The 18,552-nt window shown below is 36.6% G+C and overlaps 2 protein-coding genes and 1 long non-coding RNA gene across 4 annotated transcripts; 2 read left to right on the top strand and 1 right to left on the bottom strand.

The window, feature by feature from the left end:
• The first annotated feature begins 1,433 nt into the window (after positions 1 to 1,433).
• Positions 1,434 to 2,406, top strand: LOC139860204 (uncharacterized). Its single transcript, XM_071848975.1, has 3 exons — positions 1,434 to 1,730; positions 1,775 to 1,840; positions 1,987 to 2,406. Exons 1-3 carry the CDS (start codon positions 1,434 to 1,436, stop codon positions 2,404 to 2,406), a joined length of 783 nt encoding a protein of 260 aa, XP_071705076.1.
• A 3,048-nt stretch (positions 2,407 to 5,454) lies between these two features.
• On the top strand, positions 5,455 to 7,650 carry LOC139858658 (F-box/kelch-repeat protein At3g23880-like). 2 transcript variants are annotated; one of them, XM_071847494.1, is made up of 2 exons: positions 5,455 to 6,609; positions 7,484 to 7,650. In XM_071847494.1, the coding sequence occupies exon 1, from the start codon at positions 5,481 to 5,483 to the stop codon at positions 6,606 to 6,608; it is 1,128 nt and encodes a 375-aa protein (XP_071703595.1). In that variant the 5' UTR covers positions 5,455 to 5,480; the 3' UTR covers position 6,609; positions 7,484 to 7,650. The 2 variants fall into 2 exon arrangements, with proteins under 2 accessions (XP_071703595.1, XP_071703594.1); XM_071847493.1 differs by lacking the exon at positions 7,484 to 7,650 and adding an exon at positions 7,045 to 7,248.
• Positions 7,651 to 13,910: 6,260 nt separating this feature from the next.
• On the bottom strand, positions 13,911 to 15,549 carry LOC139857553 (uncharacterized). Its single transcript, XR_011762586.1, has 3 exons — positions 14,988 to 15,549; positions 14,338 to 14,386; positions 13,911 to 14,007 (listed from the first exon to the last, which is right to left on the bottom strand). It is a non-coding gene; the product is annotated as an uncharacterized lncRNA (long non-coding RNA).
• Positions 15,550 to 18,552: the final 3,003 nt, after the last annotated feature.

Genomic DNA, 18,552 nt, shown 5'->3' with positions numbered 1-18,552 from the left:
GAGTCAGATGAATATGTGGATGATTCCCTATACCCTACTGATGAAGAAGGCGTTTATGATTCATCTGATTTCAATGTGGAAGAATTCATGTCCGAAAACAACATCAGAAACCAGAAAGATGACGATTCCGAACATCCACTAAATTCTCAGGCGTACGGAGATGAAGATTTTCCGGTCATGGAAGATGTAGGGTCTGGATGCCAAGGGTTTGATGCCAACTTCGATAGTTGTGATGAAAAGGTGGCTGATACAGCGGTTGAAAGTGCTCAAATAACAAATTCCAAAAAATCTGCTAGGGTTCCTAGGCCACCCAATACTGAGTCTTGTGGGTCCCATCCTCAAAAAATGGGTGATACGAGTGATGTAGTTAATGAAAAGTTGTGTGGGGATAATGGCCTGGTGGGAGATGGTGGGCCGACTCTTAAAGCTATTAAACCCAATTGTGATGATGGGCCTGTCACCCATGAAGTGGGATCCAAATGTAAATTTGGGCCCAATCATTCTAAAGTTGGCCCAAGTGATGTGGAGGAGATAAGTAATGATTCTGAGTTGGACCATTCAACTGACCAAAACAATAAAAATAAAGATTTGGTATTCGATTATATTGAGGAACCTGATACCCGTAGATCAAAAAGGAAGAAACAAAGGAGATCTACAAATTCGAAAATCAAATCCAAATCCAAATCCAAACCTAAACCTGGAATCTCCGGGCAAAACAACTCTAACTCCTCTGAGATCTCCTTCTGTAACAACTGTTATTGGAGAGCAATTGGGAATTGCAAAGCTTCATCAAGAATTATGAGGATGAAAAGTATGGCTAGAAGAGGGATTAATTTAGATGATACCCACAAGTGTAAATCTTGTGGCTCTAAGCCTAGGAAAATTGGGAAAGGTTCGAAATCTGGGCAATCCATGGAAGGCAGTCGACCTATTATTAGCCCCATTAACAGTGAAGAAATCCAGGAGTACGGCCAACACATCGGGTTAAGGTGGAAACACCTTAATCCTCAGTAAGTTCCACGATTCATTCGTTCCTTCTTTTTATAATATGAAGATTCTTACTTTAAATGTTTGCGGTTTGGGTGTTAAGGGGAAATTCGGGTGGGTTAAGTCCCTGTGTGTTAAAGAAAGTTGTGATATTGTTGCGCAACAAGAAACTAGGTGTATATTAGTGTCAGATCGTTGGATTGTAAATTTGACGGGTAATATTGATGCTGGGTATATTCAAAAGGAAGTTATCGGGAAATCGGGAGGGATGCTCCTAATTTGGGATAAAAGAAGCTTTAGTGCCACTGATTCATTGTGCTCAGATTTTTTCATTGCTATTCGAGGTCATTGGGTTAATTCGGGCCAAGAAACGATAATTGTAAATGTGTACGGTCCTCATGATGATGCGAGAAAAAAAACAAATGTGGGTGCAACTTAATAGTATTATGAGGGATGTTGATACGGCTTGGGTTCTCTGCGGGGATTTTAATGAGGTTAGGGAAAGCTCGGATCGGTTAAATTGTGTATTTCATCATAAAAGGGCTGCACGTTTTAACGAGTTCATCACAAATAATAGCCTAATTGAAATACCAATTACGGGAAGAAAGTTCACGAGAATAAGTGACGATGGCTCCAAATTTAGCAAACTCGATAGGTTCCTTGTTTCCGACAAGTTCATTAATCTTTGGCGGGACCTCTCGGTTCTACCATTGGATCGAAATACTTCGGATCATTGTCCATTGGTATTAAGAGACAAATTTATAGACTATGGACCAAACCTTTCAAGGTATTTAACGAATGGTTCAACAATGAAGAAGCGGGTGAAGTTGTTAAAAAAGCGTGGGATAAACCGGTGAGATGCACTCGAAAAGATTGCATTTTTAGAGATAGATTAAAAAATGTTAAGTTTGATGTTAGGGATTGGAGTAAAGGTGTGTACGGGAACTTGGACATAGAAATCGAAACTCTTAAGACACATGTTGAGGATTGGGAAAAAAGGCGGAATTAGGTGGTTTAAATGAGTGCGATAGAAAATCATGGTTAGAAGCGAGAAGGAGTTGGTTAGGCAAGGAAAATACCAAGATTAACATGCTTAAACAAAAATCTCGGGCACGCTGGAATTTAGAAGGAGACGAGAATTCAAAGTATTTTCATGCCACGATTAAACGGAGATATAACAAAAGCAATATCCGAGGTCTCAACATCAATGGGGTTTGGAATGAAATTCCGATGGATGTAAAGGGTGAAATATTGGCACATTTTCAGGAAGTTTTTGAGGAGAAGTCACAAAATAGGCCACGGATGGTAAACTGGCTAAACAGTTCTGGGCCGATTCAAAATGGATTGGGCTCGAATGCCTCTGCTGACCCAACACCGGTGATGGGTTCTGCTGGTTCTCGCGTATCTGATTCTGTCTGAGGGTTTCTATCTACTACAGAAGCTGGTCAACTTGAACTCCCATTTGAGGAAAAGAAAATATGGGAAGCGATTAAAGATTGTAGCGGTACTAAAGCCCCGGGGCCTGACGGGTTCAACTTGAGCTTTTATAAAAAGTTTTGGGGGACTATTAAGTTTGATCTCATCAACGCCATCCAATCTTTTTGGGACAATGGTGAAATATCCAATGGATGTAATGCGTCTTTTATCACACTTGTTCCAAAAGTACCGGATCCTTCTTCTCTAAATGAGTTTTGGGCCAATTAGCCTCATTGGGAGTTACTACAAGATTGTAGCCAAACTTTTGTCGAATCATCTTAGAAAGGTGGTCCCGAAATTAGTTGGTTTAGAACAAAGTGCATTTCTAAAGGGCCGAAACATCCTTGATGGTGCACTTATTGTGAATGAGACAAATGTTCATTTAAAGCAAAAAAATTCTAAAAGCCTCATTTTTAAGGTAGATTTCGAGAAAGCGTTCGATTGTCTAAATTGGGAGTTCTTGGAAGAAGTAATGAGTTTCATGGGGTTCGGATCAAAATGGAGGAAATGGATAATGTCTTGCCTACAATCCGCGTCTATCTCAATTCTCGTGAATGGTTCCCCTATTAAAGAATTCAAATTGGGTCGAGGGGTTCGTCAAGGTGACCCCCTCTCCCCTTTTCTCTTTATTCTTGCGGCGGAAGGTTTAAATGCATTAACGAAGGCGGCGGTTCAAAGTAACATGTTCGAAGGTGTTGTTGTAGGGGTCGATAAAGTGTGCATTTCCCATCTTCAATACGCGGATGACACCATTTATTTTGGTAAATGGAATTTGAGGAATATTCGCAACCTAATGAAACTTCTTAAGTGTTTCGAATTATCTTCGGGTCTCAAAGTTAATTACCAAAAAAGTAGTATGTTCGGGTTAGGTGTTGATGTTGATGAGGTGAGATATATGGCTAATGCATTCGGATGCAAGGTTGGTTCTCTCCCTTTCACTTACATTGGCCTCCCAATTGGGGCAAACATGAAAAAGTGGGAAAGTTGGTTGCTGGTGATTAACAAATTTGAGAAGCGACTCTCGGATTGGAAGGCTCGTTCGATGTCGTTTGGGAGTCGGTTAACACTTGTAAAGTCGGTGCTAAATAGTCTTCCGTTGTATTTCTTCTCGCTCTTCCGTTCCCCGCCATGTGTGTTAAAAAAGCTTGAGAGTGTGAGACGTACATTTTTTTTGGGGCGGGTCGGGGTGTGACTCTAAAATTGCTTGGGTTAAATGGGATGATGTGCTCTTGCCATATTGGTCGGGGGGGGGGGGGGGGGGGGGGGGGGGGGGGGGTTAAATTTGGGTTCCCTAAAAAGTAAAAATCTAGCTTTGATCGGCAAGTGGTGGTGGAGGTTTAAAACCGAACCCAACGCTTTGTGGGTCAAAGTTATTTCGAGCATTTATGGCTCGTCGGGTGGTTTGGATTCGTTTAAATTCAAATGTTCTCTCACTTTTAATTCTACTTGGTCAAATATTATCAAAACAGGTGGTCACATAGATAATTCGGGTGTCTCCTTCTCCAACTCGTTTGCAAAAAAGATTGGGGATGGAGGCAACACGTTTTTTTGGTGCGAAGCATGGGCAAGCCCTGATCCATTCGAGAACACCTTTAGCAGACTGTTTCGGCTGGATAGAAATCGAAGGGCACGGGTCAACGACAGAATTCAGTGGGACGGGAATACAGCAGCAGGTTCATGGGACTGGATTCGCGAGCCGACGGGTCGAACGCTCACTGAGTTACAGCAGCTCGAAGCGTTAGTCTCGTCCATTTCCATGGATATTTCGAAATCAGACTCTTGGAAGTGGGGGTTATCGAGCAACGGTCTCTTTACTACAAAAAAGCTTTCTAAACTTATTGATTTGAAGGTTATTTCCCCAGGTACTAACTGCGTCGAAACTCTCCGTAATAACCTTGTTCCAATAAAGGTGGAAGTGTTCATATGGAGGGCGAGAAAAAAGAGGTTACCGGCGTTGTGCGAATTAGATAAACGTGGTGTTGATTTGAATAGTGTTCGATGCCAACTCTGCGATGATGATATCGAATCGGTTGAGCATGCGTTAGTCTTTTGCAAACATGTTTTAGAGATTTGGGAAAAAGTTTTCGATTGGTGGGGTGTTAACTTACTATCCTCGATTAGCATCAATGAGTTATTTCAAGGTTCAATTAATATTGCGATGTCGGAATTTGGTACCAAAGTGTGGCAAGCGATTACTTGGACGTCCGGATATCTCATATGGCATAATCGAAACCAAAAAATTTTCAATAATAAAAGTTGGAATCCTCCGATTGCGCTATGTGAGATACAATTAAAATCGTTTGAATGGGTCGCTAAGAGATGTAGAGAAAAGAAGATCGATTGGCATAATTAGATTCACAATCCACATACTTTCCTAGTTTAGTTTATGCTTACTTAACATCTTGTTAGTTATCTTGTGTGAATTTGTTTTTAATTGCGAGGCCATCGATTGTACTGAGTTGTAAACATCGAGTTGTAAACATCTTGAGTTTTTTTAATAAGATTGCTGCTTTTCAAAAAAAAATATCTTTAATTTAATTTTTTAAAATTGATTGATAAATGATAATAAAGCCCATCCTTTCAAATGTTATTATTTATTATTTAATTTAATTAATACATTGCTTGCTTTAAAAAAATTGATTTTATTTAATTAATAATACACTTTGGGGCATTTTACGTTTAGCAGATTTTTTGACTTTATTGGGACTTAAACTTACCCTACTCGAAAACTTATTCATAAAAATATCGTATCCCTAAACCCCCTCACGCTACCAATTTGTAAAAGGGAGATGATATCTCCAACATTCATTTTACTTGTTCCACCACAATTTAAAGCTTTTTTCCTTAAATATCCCTCAATAAATTATAACAAAAAGTTTTAAATAATTTGTATAAGCTGTCAATTTAGTCAATTATGGTGTAACAAGTAAAATGGGTGGTGATTTCCCTTTGCAAAACCTTAAAACCCTAGAAATTGCATCCCCAAAATCCAAATCCAAATCCAAATCCAAATCAAAATGTCCGACCACATACCGTTTGAAATCCAAATTGAAATCATGAAAAGGTTCCCGGTGAAATCACTGATGCGATTCAGAAGTGTCTCCAAACATTGGAAATCATTGATCGATAGCTCTCGTTTTGTTTCCGATTACAGCATCGGTGAAACTCAGCGGTGCTTGTTTATAATGTCTGATGATCCCAGTGAGGGTGGGATGAGGTATGTTTCAATTGTTGATGATGATAACTTCCCTAAACAGATGTGTGATATGTCTGCCATTCTTCCAAATTCTGCTAAACAATCGACCACACTAAGACTTGTTGGTAGCTCTCAAGGTTTGTTGTGTTTGTATACTGGTTCTAGTGCTATTATTTGGAATCCTTGGATTCGAAAATCTGTTACTGTTATTTTCCCTAATTTTGATAATGGCAATTTTGAACGTGTTGTTGGTTTTGGGGTTTGTCCCAAAACTAGCGATCCTAAGCTTGTCCGCCTTTCGTTTCCTCAAAAATCGTTGGAAAATGAAACTTGGAAACTTGAGGTTTTTTCGTTAAGTTCCGGGTTATGGAGAACACGTTTACTTAGCAAAATAAGCGATCTGCTTTGTCGATCGTTTAAACTTTCATCGCGGAGTGAATGCGTTGACGGGTTAATTTATTGGTGTGCATCTAATAAGGATGATGATACAAATCCGTCACGGGTAATAATTTCCTTTGATTTGACTCGTGAAGAATTTGGAGTGATATATCTTCCAGATAGTTTGGCACGCTACCGCATTTTGGATTTGTCTAAACATAGGGAGTCTCTTGTTTTGTTTCCCTACGATTACAACATAGTGAAATATGGTTATGATGTATGGATGATGGAAGGCGGTGTTAAAAGTTCGTTTAAAAAGCTATTCACCATAAACACAAACTATGATCTTGTGACGCCGATGGCAATTAGTTACAACGGTAAAGTGGTCTTGGAAATGATAGATACTTATACGCAAGATGTATCATCAGTTGCTATTTATGAACCCTCCTCAAAACGCTTCAAGTGGACTACGATTACTGGAACGTTTGGAGAAATCTCTGTGAACTCTTACATGGAAACAATGCTTCTGCATGATTACCGAGTTGGAATGGGTAATTGGATTTTACTTTGATGTAAGCTCAATGTTCCTTTAATAGTTTGGGTCATTTTTTGATTATGTTTTAATTACTGTGGGATTTTGGGTCATTATAAGTACTAAGCAAATGGATTATGTGTATCATTGAATCTGCTTTGATGCTGTAAAGTGAGAATTCTGAGTGTTCACCCCTGGATTTGTTTGAGGCTTATTTGCTAGTTATTAGGAGAATTATATATAAAACTAAGTTAAGCTTAGCCTAATCTATGTTGCAGCCTTCTTTTTCCTGCTAACATGTCCATTTCTTATGCCTTTGAAATTTAAATTCTCGACTTCTAACAACACTACCAAGTCAAGTATTAATACGATACTCATTAAGTGAGCTGCTGTTTGTCTTAATCAATGTCAATTATTAAATCAATAATAGTGGAGAAGAAATTGTGGTAAAAAGTAATACTAAGAAATTGTGCAGATTGCAGGGTTATTATTTGGGTTAAATGTCTTAATGAACCGACATGTTTGTGATCCAACCCGTTTTACATCATTCGAGCTGCTGCTACTATTCGTGCTGCTGTTCGTGTTCATGATGTTTTCATTATTCGAGCTGCTGTTTGTATCAACTTATGTAAATATGTAGATTATAGCTTTTTTTCTTTCGGGTACTGGTGAAATCGTTATGGGCTGAGCATTTTTACCCCTTGTAACTTATTAATGTTAATAATATCATTTCTTGCTTTTCAAAAAAAAAAAAAAAAAAATGCAGAAGTATCAATTATGTTGAATACAAGAAAAGTAATTTAGTTTCTATTTAAAAAAAGCCTCACATGTTTAGTAACTTTCTAAATTTTGGTTTCTTGGTTAATTTCGATTCTAATTCTTTTGTTTGTTCTAATTTGTTACAAGGATTCCAGGTTATAAACATGAAAATATGAAGATGGATATTCCACAACTTGAAGATAGAAATGTTAAAATTCTTTTGTGACGTGTATATTTTATCTTTTTAGAAGTGATCTTCTGCATCAGAATGAGTGCTCCAACATGTTTACTGCAACTTATAAGATTAAGATGATCATATTTGGACCCCCTTTTTTTTTTTTTAACTATTGCGCGTGTCAATCTAAACCCGGTTGGAGTTTTATGTTGACTTTTAGTTGCACTTGATAGAATCACATACATATAATGTAGCACCACCGCGCTTCTAGCCGAGTGGTATCCTCATTCCTCGTGTTTTGGGCTGGGGTTGTGGTGGTAAGTTCGAGTCTCGCTCAGCTCACCCTTTTAATTAATTTGTCTTATTAGAATGTATACATGTATTAGGATTAGTCCAGCCCGATTGTGTAGTTGACTTGGCCCATTAGGGTTTAAATGGTTGATTAGGGTTTCTGTTGTACTCTATATATAGTTGTTAATGTAATAAACAATAACTCACGGGGTTTTCATTATTCTACATGGTATCAAATGTTTAGGTTCCTTCTTTCTTTTTCTTGCCGCTGCCACCGAAATCGGTCTGCCGCCGCCACCACCAAGAACTGGTCTGCCGCCGCCACCGAGTAACGGTCTGTTGTCGCTTTTCTTACTCTCTTTCTTTTCGCCCTCTCCGTCCGCGAGTTATCTATAATCAAACTTTTTTCGATATTTTTTTTTCTCTCGGAAACAAAAAAAAAAAAAAAAAGTTATCTATAATCAAACTTTTTTCGATATTTTTTTTCTCTCGGAAACAAAACAAAAAAAAAAAAAAAAAAAAAAAACAGAGTACCACTTCCGTTTCCTTAGACCACTCTTAACCATGACGGTCCGTCATGGGATCACTGAATGCCACATCAGCGCCACATCAGCACAAATTTCTCATCACTAACCAACCACTAAATACTAACAACCATGACGTACCCATCACACACTTCCTCACACTCACTAAATTACTTAATTATTTTCGGATACAAGTAATAATGTAAAATGTACAACAAATTAATACAAGTGTTCCGTGATCAATTTTGCTATCCAACGACAAAATGAAGCACAGGTGATTAAGGACTAAGCAATGGCTAATTGCTAATATTGGGGTGCTTGGAAGACAGAGCTAAGGGCTGCTCTTATGAACTTCCAAATCGCCAAGTTTCTAAATTACTCCGTAATATTAATAAATAAAATAAAGAGGCACAACCGTCTGTTTGTTTTGAAGATCAAAGACTCAGCTTCTAATCTTTGTTTCTTCCCTTTTCACGTGTCCACACTTCCGCTACTAACGTCTTACGATATTAACTAGGTCCGGCCTGGCCCACGTGGTGCGGCGGGGATAGTTGGTTTCCCACCATTTGAACATAAGCGGGTACGATATTTAAACGCAACATTAGATATTTAGATACAGAAATAGACATAGCTGGTGCTTTTCTGAATTTTTTTCCTATTTAAAAAACCTACAAATAACATCAAAATACATATGTGTATTGTTTTGTTGAAAGCTATACGCGTCTATGGTTAAACGGCTTGAAATCTTTGACTTTGTCTTTGTCTTGAGAGATCTACAACTCAAAAATTTGCATATGAAACTGATACAAAAAGTGTTGTGATCATAAGCTTTTAAAAAGCTGCAAATCAAAATCATCACAAAAGTTGTCACAAATAGTTTACAAACCTAATGCATATACATAAAACTATTCTGGGTAAAGTAAATAATTGTAATGAATTAAGCAAGTATACTCTATACAGTAATGTAAAGTGAGCTTACTCTTTTTGTTGTTTCATCTTCGAGAACGCAGCGAGAGCCTAAGTGTTGTATGAATATGTAATCTTCATTTTCAGCCACATTAACTAATAACTACCTTTAACAATATTGAATTCAAACATGTAGAGTAATAACAAACACCAAAACAGTAAACACAAACATCTTAAAGTACTCACCCTGGACATTAGATGATTCATCCGCAACATGCATAGAAGATGCATGACCCAAAAGACTTTAATATTGTAATGCGGTCTTTTGTCTTGCGATTTACGTCTTATGGGAGGTTGCTCAAAAGAAGAAAAAAAATTTGTTGTAACATTCTGATTGTTAGTTAATAAGATACCATTAAGGGAAACAAATTCATAGTCATAAAACATCATCAATAATCATCGACAAGGTGGTCAAAGAGAGAAAAAGGAAAAAACGTGAAGGACTAAACAAATAGAAAATCCTACCTTTTAATGTAAAAAACCAAACCACTCAAATTGATCATCTGGATAACATAAATTATATATTAACAATACCATATAATCAACCTGCGTGACGGAATCCATTATATGAAACATATTTATATGCATATAGAATAACTTGCACAAAGGACACAATAAAGTAAAACATATAATGATGAACACTCTAGAACAGTGGCGAATCCTAAATAAAAATCCAATGGGGTCCCAATTTTTTATTTCAAGTCTAACTTTATTTGAAGGGTACTTTAGTGGTCGTTTAACTCTAAAAAGTCAACAACTTTAAAAATATACCGCGTCCTATAGTTAAATTTAGTGGTGTACTATACAATTTGAATACTACATTGTATAAAAAATTTCGAAAGTAGTGGGGTCATAGGACTCCACTCCTATACCTTTAGACTCGGCACTGCTCTAGAAGTTAGATCATCGCATAACAAACCATAAACGATACAAACATTGGGAAAAATAAGAAACAAAAAAACAACAAACCTGTTCTGTGAATACATGTTGGTGCGAAAAAGACGACGAACAACCCTTTTACTAAAAAAACAAAATAGAAACTGTTACGAATCTTGTAACTGGAAATTTAAAAAAAAAAAATGAATATTAGAAACCTGCAGTTTGAGATGAACCACAAAGGATTTAAAGCATGGACTTGCACAACTTCCAGGAGTAATAAAAAAACGGTTCCCTACCATAGTTTCAGATATTAAACCTTAGTTGCCATCATTCTGTTTCATACGCATGACCTCAGTTAGTGACCAACAATAGATTAAAGATATTGGCTAAGAATGCAACACAGAGGACTATCTGGTAAAAAAATTATGTATATATAAGGTATAAATGTAAAGCAAAACCAATACCTTGCAATAAGCAACATTGAAAACCGAAATATAGGTGATATAATAACTCAAAACCTATTTAGAACCAATTTTTTCACCAATGATAACCAAGTAGAACCTACCAACCAAAATAACTTCAATAATTCATCTTTGTTTTTCAAAAAGGTGCTCAAAGGCGTTGGAGACATCTGCAATTCTGTATGACATGAATAAGACTTGTCAATCTTTATAGATAGCAAGGATATCTTACCTTTAGTGGTCCATGACTACATTTTCTTTCCAAGCTATGATTAGTTCGTCGTCTTTGTTTTAACTATGGCAAGAACAATAGTTGAAGAAAAAGAAATAATACAAATCCAAATTCAAATAATCACATAATCGATATGAATACATAAAGAATTTATAAATTACGGAGTACATCATAAACATAATATCGTGAGTTACCTAAAATAAGTTAAAATAAAAATGGCACCAGTAAATGCAAGAATTAATGATCAAACAATGTATCAACTCACTGATTAGCCGTAGATTCGCAGAAGCCCTAATTGAAGTGGAAGAAGCAATCACCAATTACAAAATCAAGTATATAAACCTGCAACAAACGCACACGAAATCAATGGTTTCAAAAACACAGACATCACACAATAGCGTAAATCGGAAATACGAAGATGAAAATAAGGAGTAACATCAGAAAAAATAACTTTTGCATCCAATGCTTTGGGATTAAGCTTTGTACAACAGTTATGTCAGGCTACACGACATTCTTTTAGTCTTAGTTTTTATTGGATGCTTTTGAAGGCTAAGTGGTTATAGAATTATAATTTGTGCAAATATTTATATAAGTTTTGTAAACATTTATATTTGCCAAAATTGGCTTTAAGATGTATCATTGTTTCTGCATATAGCAGCTAGGTATATGTGCATGTATATGTATAGTTGTACGTTTATCCTCTTTTCCAAATCTAAAGTAATAACAACTTGAACATATTAAGATTTAGTAAACAAACCCAAACATTATAGGCAAGAAGTGAGGTAACCTTAGTCCAAATTGCATATATTAAATTCAAACAAAAACCTGGGAAAAACATATAAAAAACCGATTACGACAACCTAACATTAGTATGAAGTGAGTGCCATTTGATGAGTCTTATAATTAAAAGATAGCTAACTTAAACGCAATCTGGCTCTCCAGATCTTTTAGGAAGGTCATTTACATGCTTGTTATTATCATATGGTTAAACAAATGATATCAAGAAACATATCAATCTTTTGCATATTGTTCTATGTAAGTATAACATATCAAGAAACATAACTAACAGAATGGTGTGATCAAAAAGTTTATATTTTTGTACCTGCCCATCGTAGGTTGGATGATTATACCTACAATTAGATTCATAATCACACATTCCAGCCCTCAAATAATAGACACAATCGAGTTCTCCAGGACGATTTGGAGAGCCCGTTGACCCGGTTACATCCTCTTTTTCATCTTCTTGAATTCTCAATCTTTTTAAACCTTCTACATCCCATATATCAAATCATGAATCAAACACAATTTCCACATAATTTCATAACTCAAGAAACTTCTATGATCATATATTAACTTTCACATCAAACATTATTAAGAAAGAAACAGAGTAAAACGGAGCAACGAAACTGAATGAATCAAATTATCTAAACATATTCAAAATACACATATTGCTCCTAATTCAAGCATAATATTAATAAAAAAAATATGTATGTAACATATATGGATGGATTTTGTTTTTTGTACCGTCAATGTTATCATCAGGAAGATTAATAACAGCAAGTATTCAATTTGATGTGAAATTAACGCTCACCCAAATTAACCCTCTCCATCGCCACCGTACCGCCAACATCACCCCTCTCACAAACCCACTCGCTCTACATGCCACCACCAACATCTCTTCCCCTCAACCGTCGGTTCCAAAGGTCGTGACTGTACCAACTAACGCGAACACCAGGAGTATTTCAAGACTGAATTATGGCTCCTGTTAATCTGACGCCGATGTTTGGGTATTAGTGACGTTCTTTGTTGCAAATGTTAAACTTTTTTTTATTGTTGCAAATGTTAAACTTTTTTTGAATCGAATGGCGTCTTATATTTGTGATGTTTTTGTCGTTTACGTTTGCTGCGAAAACGCATTTAGGGTTTTCTTTTTCGTCATACTTCGGATAAAGCGATGAACAGGGCGATGGTGTTTAGGGTTACCGGAGTTTTTACCCGAAACCGGAGTTTGGAACTCCGGTTTGTCTTCTCTCTCCTCATATTCCTGCCATGTGGCGTCCACTGAAAGTTACTGACTGAGGAGAGAGAACGCAAACCGGAGTTCCAAACTCCGGTTTCGGGTAAAAAGTGACAAACCGGAGTTAAGTACAATTCATTGGTCCGCAAATTTAGTTGAAGCTAAAGCATAAGTTTTTATTTGTTGGAAACATGGTAGTAATAATAAGTACGGTATTTGCAGCAGTACTTGAATGAACACCTTGACCCAGCTTTTAGTTTATTTTTTCGTTGAAAACTTTTAAATCCATATGACACGCGCTTTTACTTGGACTTTTCTTGTTTCAACCTCCACTTGAATCTTCTGTTCGATAAATCAACGCATCTAACTGATTTCCCATTCCGTAGTCCTGGTAGAAACATTAATTTGTTTGGAAGACGCTACAATACAACATATTAGTTTAATGTATTAGTATAAAATATAATTGTTGATGTTTATTGAATTAAAGTTTTATATCATAAATAATGACATCTTTAGAAGTGAAACCTGCAAAAACCACCCAACTATTCCCTTCATGAATAGCCAGAGCTTCTGAGGTAAACTTGCAAATCAATAATTGTTAGGTATAATGACTAACGAAGACACGTTTGTATAAGAGTTATATATAACATCCTAATCTTTTGTGTTTGTGAGATAGATTTTAAACAGCATAAGAGTTTTTAGTCAACCCAACTTGACCCAAACAGAAAAAATTGACCCGTTAACCGGTTACCCATTTACATCACCTCTAGTGCCATTTATGCATGTAACGCAGCAAGTTCATCATCCTCAGCCGTGTTCTGGCGTAGCGGTGGACGTGTCGGTATTGTTCCTGAGCTGCAGGGGCAGTTGTGGCAGGCTGTAAAAGCAAGTCCTCCAGTTTAGCTCCTTCTAATTCTTCAAGTTCAACATCCAACTCATCCTGCATTTTCACATTTGCACAATAAATAAATAAATGGATAAATTTCATTAATAGAGGGAAAAAAAAACAAATAATAAATAGGATATTAGAATACATGCCTCATCAAACTCAGCTGCAGAACCAATAGGTGTTGCCAACGCTTCTCCATTTTCTCATTTATTGCCTCCATTGTCCTGTCCACGTCATCAATATTCCTGTTTATCATCAAAAAGTCAACATTACAACCATATGCAAAAGCCATATATCATATCAAGCTAACAGTGAGCTTGTAATAAAATGTTTAGCTCATAAGTATTGTATGATTCAGTTTGCTACCCATCCAAACATAGGTATGAATATTATAATCAAACTTAAGAGCCCGTGCGTTACATCAAACCTGTAATCATCTTGAATATGTAAGTAATATTGTGGTTTTGATCACAAAATAAGAAAACTGACTATACACAATGCATACCAGAATGGAATACATACCAAAAAGTATTCAAAATGCACAACATAATGATCAATATAGAGTGGATTTGTACCTTATTCTTGCATCTCCTGCTTAATCTCCTTGAATTGTGGTCTCAAAATCTGTCAATATATAAGCAAGACATGGAAAAATGAATACTTCTCACTTTTAAAAGCAATAACAACCATATAACAAAGATATAGAGTGTGCAGATTTAGGAATAAAGTTAATTAATTTTACCATCCAACCCAAGATAGGATATAAGACAGATATTTAGTTCAACATATGCATACAACATAACACATATACAAAATATTTTAGCTGACTGGACACACATTGGTTACAACTTACAGCAAAATAGTAAAACAAAATGTGGTACACATAATGATGAGAACTAAATTATTTTAGTTCAAAATATGCATACAACATAATACATATACGAAGTTAGCAAAATAATCTGAAGCTGAGTCATCTTCACTTATGCTCACACCCTTTACATATCGATTTAACCATTTTTTGTTCAACTTCACTCCTACTGTTTTGTGTGTATCATCAGGCGTCGAAGAAGAAAAGATCAGAGTAACAAATTCGAAATGCCAATTTAACAACACTGTATCTTAAAAGAAAAATTGATATAAAACACGACATATCTCACGATAATGCAAACTAAACAGGCTAAATTGAAAGAAAAATTTAATCAAAACATCCAAATGGCAGAAATACCTTGTATGGCATGATGGAATATTGATAATCAATGGTATACCATGTCCATTTATAGCCAACAATTGATGATCAAACCCGTATTGCATAATATTGATAACCGACGAAATCAATTTAACATATACAAATGACTACCTGACTTGATTTATTCACAAAGGGTGTTGATTTTAACATTCACAGATAAAATTTGAAACCCTCAATTGATTAACCATGTCTTCATCTCCCCATCTAAGATTATCGATCTGAATTTGTGAACCCTAGTTTTAATTGGGGAGGTTAATGACGAATTTCCTTTCATAATTTACACCATCAATTGATAATATAAAAATTATGACAAACGACCACACATATTCAAGTATATGGAGAGCACGAAATTGGAAACCCTAATTCCTTGCACCGTTCATCGATTACTGGTACCAAAAAGTACCGATTTGTGTATAAAATCGAGACGAAAAAAGTACTCGTAACGGCGGCCTCGATTACGGCTGTTCAAGCCGAAAATCGCCGGATTCAGCGGTTTAGGGTTTTTAATTGAAGGTTGAGGCGGTTGAATTGAAGAAGAAAGAGGAAGTTGAAGGGTAGTGATGTGTTTGATGGGCTCTGTAGTCGATTGGATTTGAACGTTATTTTATTGTAATTTAGTGGTAGATTAATTAGCCAATAAGAAAAATACAGGTGGAACTATTGCTATAGAGTACCTGTCAGTAAGCTGTAGCGATCCGACAAAATTGTTATTGACGGCGCCGACTACTTAGGTCCCATTACGTAGTCATAAGTCTTTAAAATAACGTTTGACCGAAAATATGTCGCATTCATTTCAAAAGTTAAGATTTGTTCCCAAGTTTACAAGATTCGTTCATCCAAAAGGTGATAAGCCTGAAAATATGTCGCATTCGTTTGACCAGACTAACACTTGTTGGTAGCTGTCAAGGCTTGTTGTGTTTGGATAGTGGTTCTAGTGCTATTATTTGGAATCCTTGGATTAGAAAATCTGTTACTATTAATTTTACTGATTCTGATTATCGCAAGTATGAACGTGTTGTTGGTTTTGGGGTTTGTCCCAAAACTAGCGATCCTAAGCTTGTCAGCCTTACGTTTCCTCAAAAATCGTTGGAAAATGAAACTTGGAAAGTTAGTGTTTTTTCGTTAAGTTTAGGGTTATGGAGCAGACGTTCACTTAGCAAAATAAGCGATCTGCTTTGTCCATAGTTCAAACTTTCATCGCGGAATGAATGCGTTGACGGGTTTATTTATTGGTGTGCATCTAATAAGGATGATGATACAAATCCGTCATGGGTAATTATTTCTTTTGATTTGACTAATGAAGAATTTGGAGTAATACATCTTCCGGATCGTTTGGCACGCTACCGCGTTTTGGATTTGTCTAAACATAGGGAGTCTCTTGTTTTGTTTCCCTACGATTACAACATTGTGAAATATGGTTATGACGTATGGATGATGGAAGGCGGTGTTAAAAAATCGTTTAAAAAGCTATTCACCATAAACACAAACTATGATCTTGTGACGCCAATGGCAATTAGTTACAATGGTAAAGTGGTCTTGGAAATGATAGATACTTATACGCAAGATGTGTCATCAGTTGCTATTTATGAACCCTCCTCAAAACGCTTCAAGTTGACTATGATTACTGGAACGCTTGGAGAAATCTCTATGAGCTCTTACATGGAAACAATGCTTCTGCATGATTACCGAGTTGGAACGGGTAATTGGATTTTCCATTGATGTAAGCTCAAGTGTTTTTTCTTTTCCTGTTCCTTTAATAGTTTGGGTCATTTTTTGATTATGTTTTAATGACTGTGGGATTTTGGGTCATTATAAGTACTAAGTAAATGGATTATGTGTATCATTGAATCTGTTTTGATGCTGTAAAGTGAGAATTCTGAGTGTTCACCGTTGACCTTCTTTGTGGCTTATACATAAAACTTAGTTATGCTTAACCTATCTATGTTGCAGCCTTTTTTTTTTTTTCCTACTAACATGTTCATTTCTTATGCATTTGAAATTTGAATTCTCATGTTCTAACAACGCTACAAAGTCAACTCCTTACAAAAACCCACAACAAAGCAAAAGATTATTACGATACTCATGAAGTGAGCAGGAGGGTCTTAATTAATGACACTATTCAGGGTTTTGGAGAAGTCGTTCATTTAGCAAAATAAGCGATCAAACTTTGTGGAATGTTTAAACTTTCGCCAAGAAGTGAATGTGTTGATGGGTTTATTCATTGGTGTGCTTCTAATAATAAGGATTATCGTATTCGGTCATGGGTAATTATGTCTTTTGATTTGACTAATGAAGAATTTGGAGTTATTTATCTTCCGGGTAGTTTGGCTCGCTACCGCGATTTGGATTTGTCTAAACACACGGAATCTCTTCTTTTGCTTCTTCACGATCACAATATTGCAAGATATGATTAGTGATTATCACCAAAATGCCCATTTTTGTTCACCTTCTTGCGTTGGAGCCAAAAAAAAAAATTGCCAAATTGCCCGCGCAAGGACGCAAGGTTCCTCTTGCGACCTTGCTCATCGGTGGACGCAAGGACGCAAGGTGCCTCTTGCAACCTTGCTTCCCGGGGTCGCAAGGACGCAAGGTGCCTCTTGCGACCTTGCTTCTGTAAGACCCGAATATTCGTAGTGTACATATGTGTATATGAGTTACTCAAGTTTGGGGTTTTTGTTGCACATAATTAAAAAGACAAAAGATGCTGAACTGGGAGATCGCGCGCCGCGCGGCTAGGTGGCGCGCCGCGCCATCTGTCTGCGACAGATTCCTTTCTTCTTTTTAAAATAGATATTTAGAGGGCGATTGTGTAATTTCACTTGGGGCCGAATTTAATACCCTAGATCAGTTTTGGGAGCTCATTTACTACTCCCACAACAACCTCATCTTCTCCAATTAAACTCTAGAGAGAGTGTGTAATCCTTGAGAGAGAAAGCTCCATTAAAGGGTAAAAGAGGTTGAATCGGGTCTCGGTGCAAGTTATAAAGTCGTTCATCTAGTCGATAGCTACGTGGTGATTGTGTTGGTAAGTTATAAAACCCAATTTCTTACTTTAATTGCTTTAAGGGTTAGGGTTTGGGCTAGTGATGAACCAAAGACCCATTTTGTTAGTATTTTGGGGATTTTGGGTGAATATGGGTTATGAAGGCTCATTGATGACTAACCTAGGGTTTGAATGTGTTAATTGGACTTTTGAGTCTTAAATTTAGTTAGTTGGTGCTAGAACACTTTAATAATATGTAAATGGGTGTTATTGGGTATGGATGACCCAAATGGGTGTGTTGACCTTGAAATGGATCAAATGAGTCTTTAATGACCTAAGTGGCCTAGCAATTATGAAAACGAGTTAGCCTTGTGACCTAAATGTGTTTTAAACCCATCTTGACGAATGATTAGGGTTTTGGTGTGTGTTGACCCAATTTAGGGTTAAGGGTGCAAATGGGTTGAAATTGCACCATTGGGTCAAAATGGCTTAGAATGGTGAAAGGGTTTGGTTGACCGACTTGAGTTTGCGTTTGATGATGTGTATAATATGATAGGTACG

Source organism: Rutidosis leptorrhynchoides, chromosome 7, assembly GCF_046630445.1.
Source record: "Rutidosis leptorrhynchoides isolate AG116_Rl617_1_P2 chromosome 7, CSIRO_AGI_Rlap_v1, whole genome shotgun sequence".
Classification (NCBI taxonomy): Eukaryota; Viridiplantae; Streptophyta; class Magnoliopsida; order Asterales; family Asteraceae; genus Rutidosis; species Rutidosis leptorrhynchoides.
The sequence above is the reverse complement of the archived record's forward strand: the minus strand, read 5'-3'. Positions and strand labels throughout refer to the sequence as shown.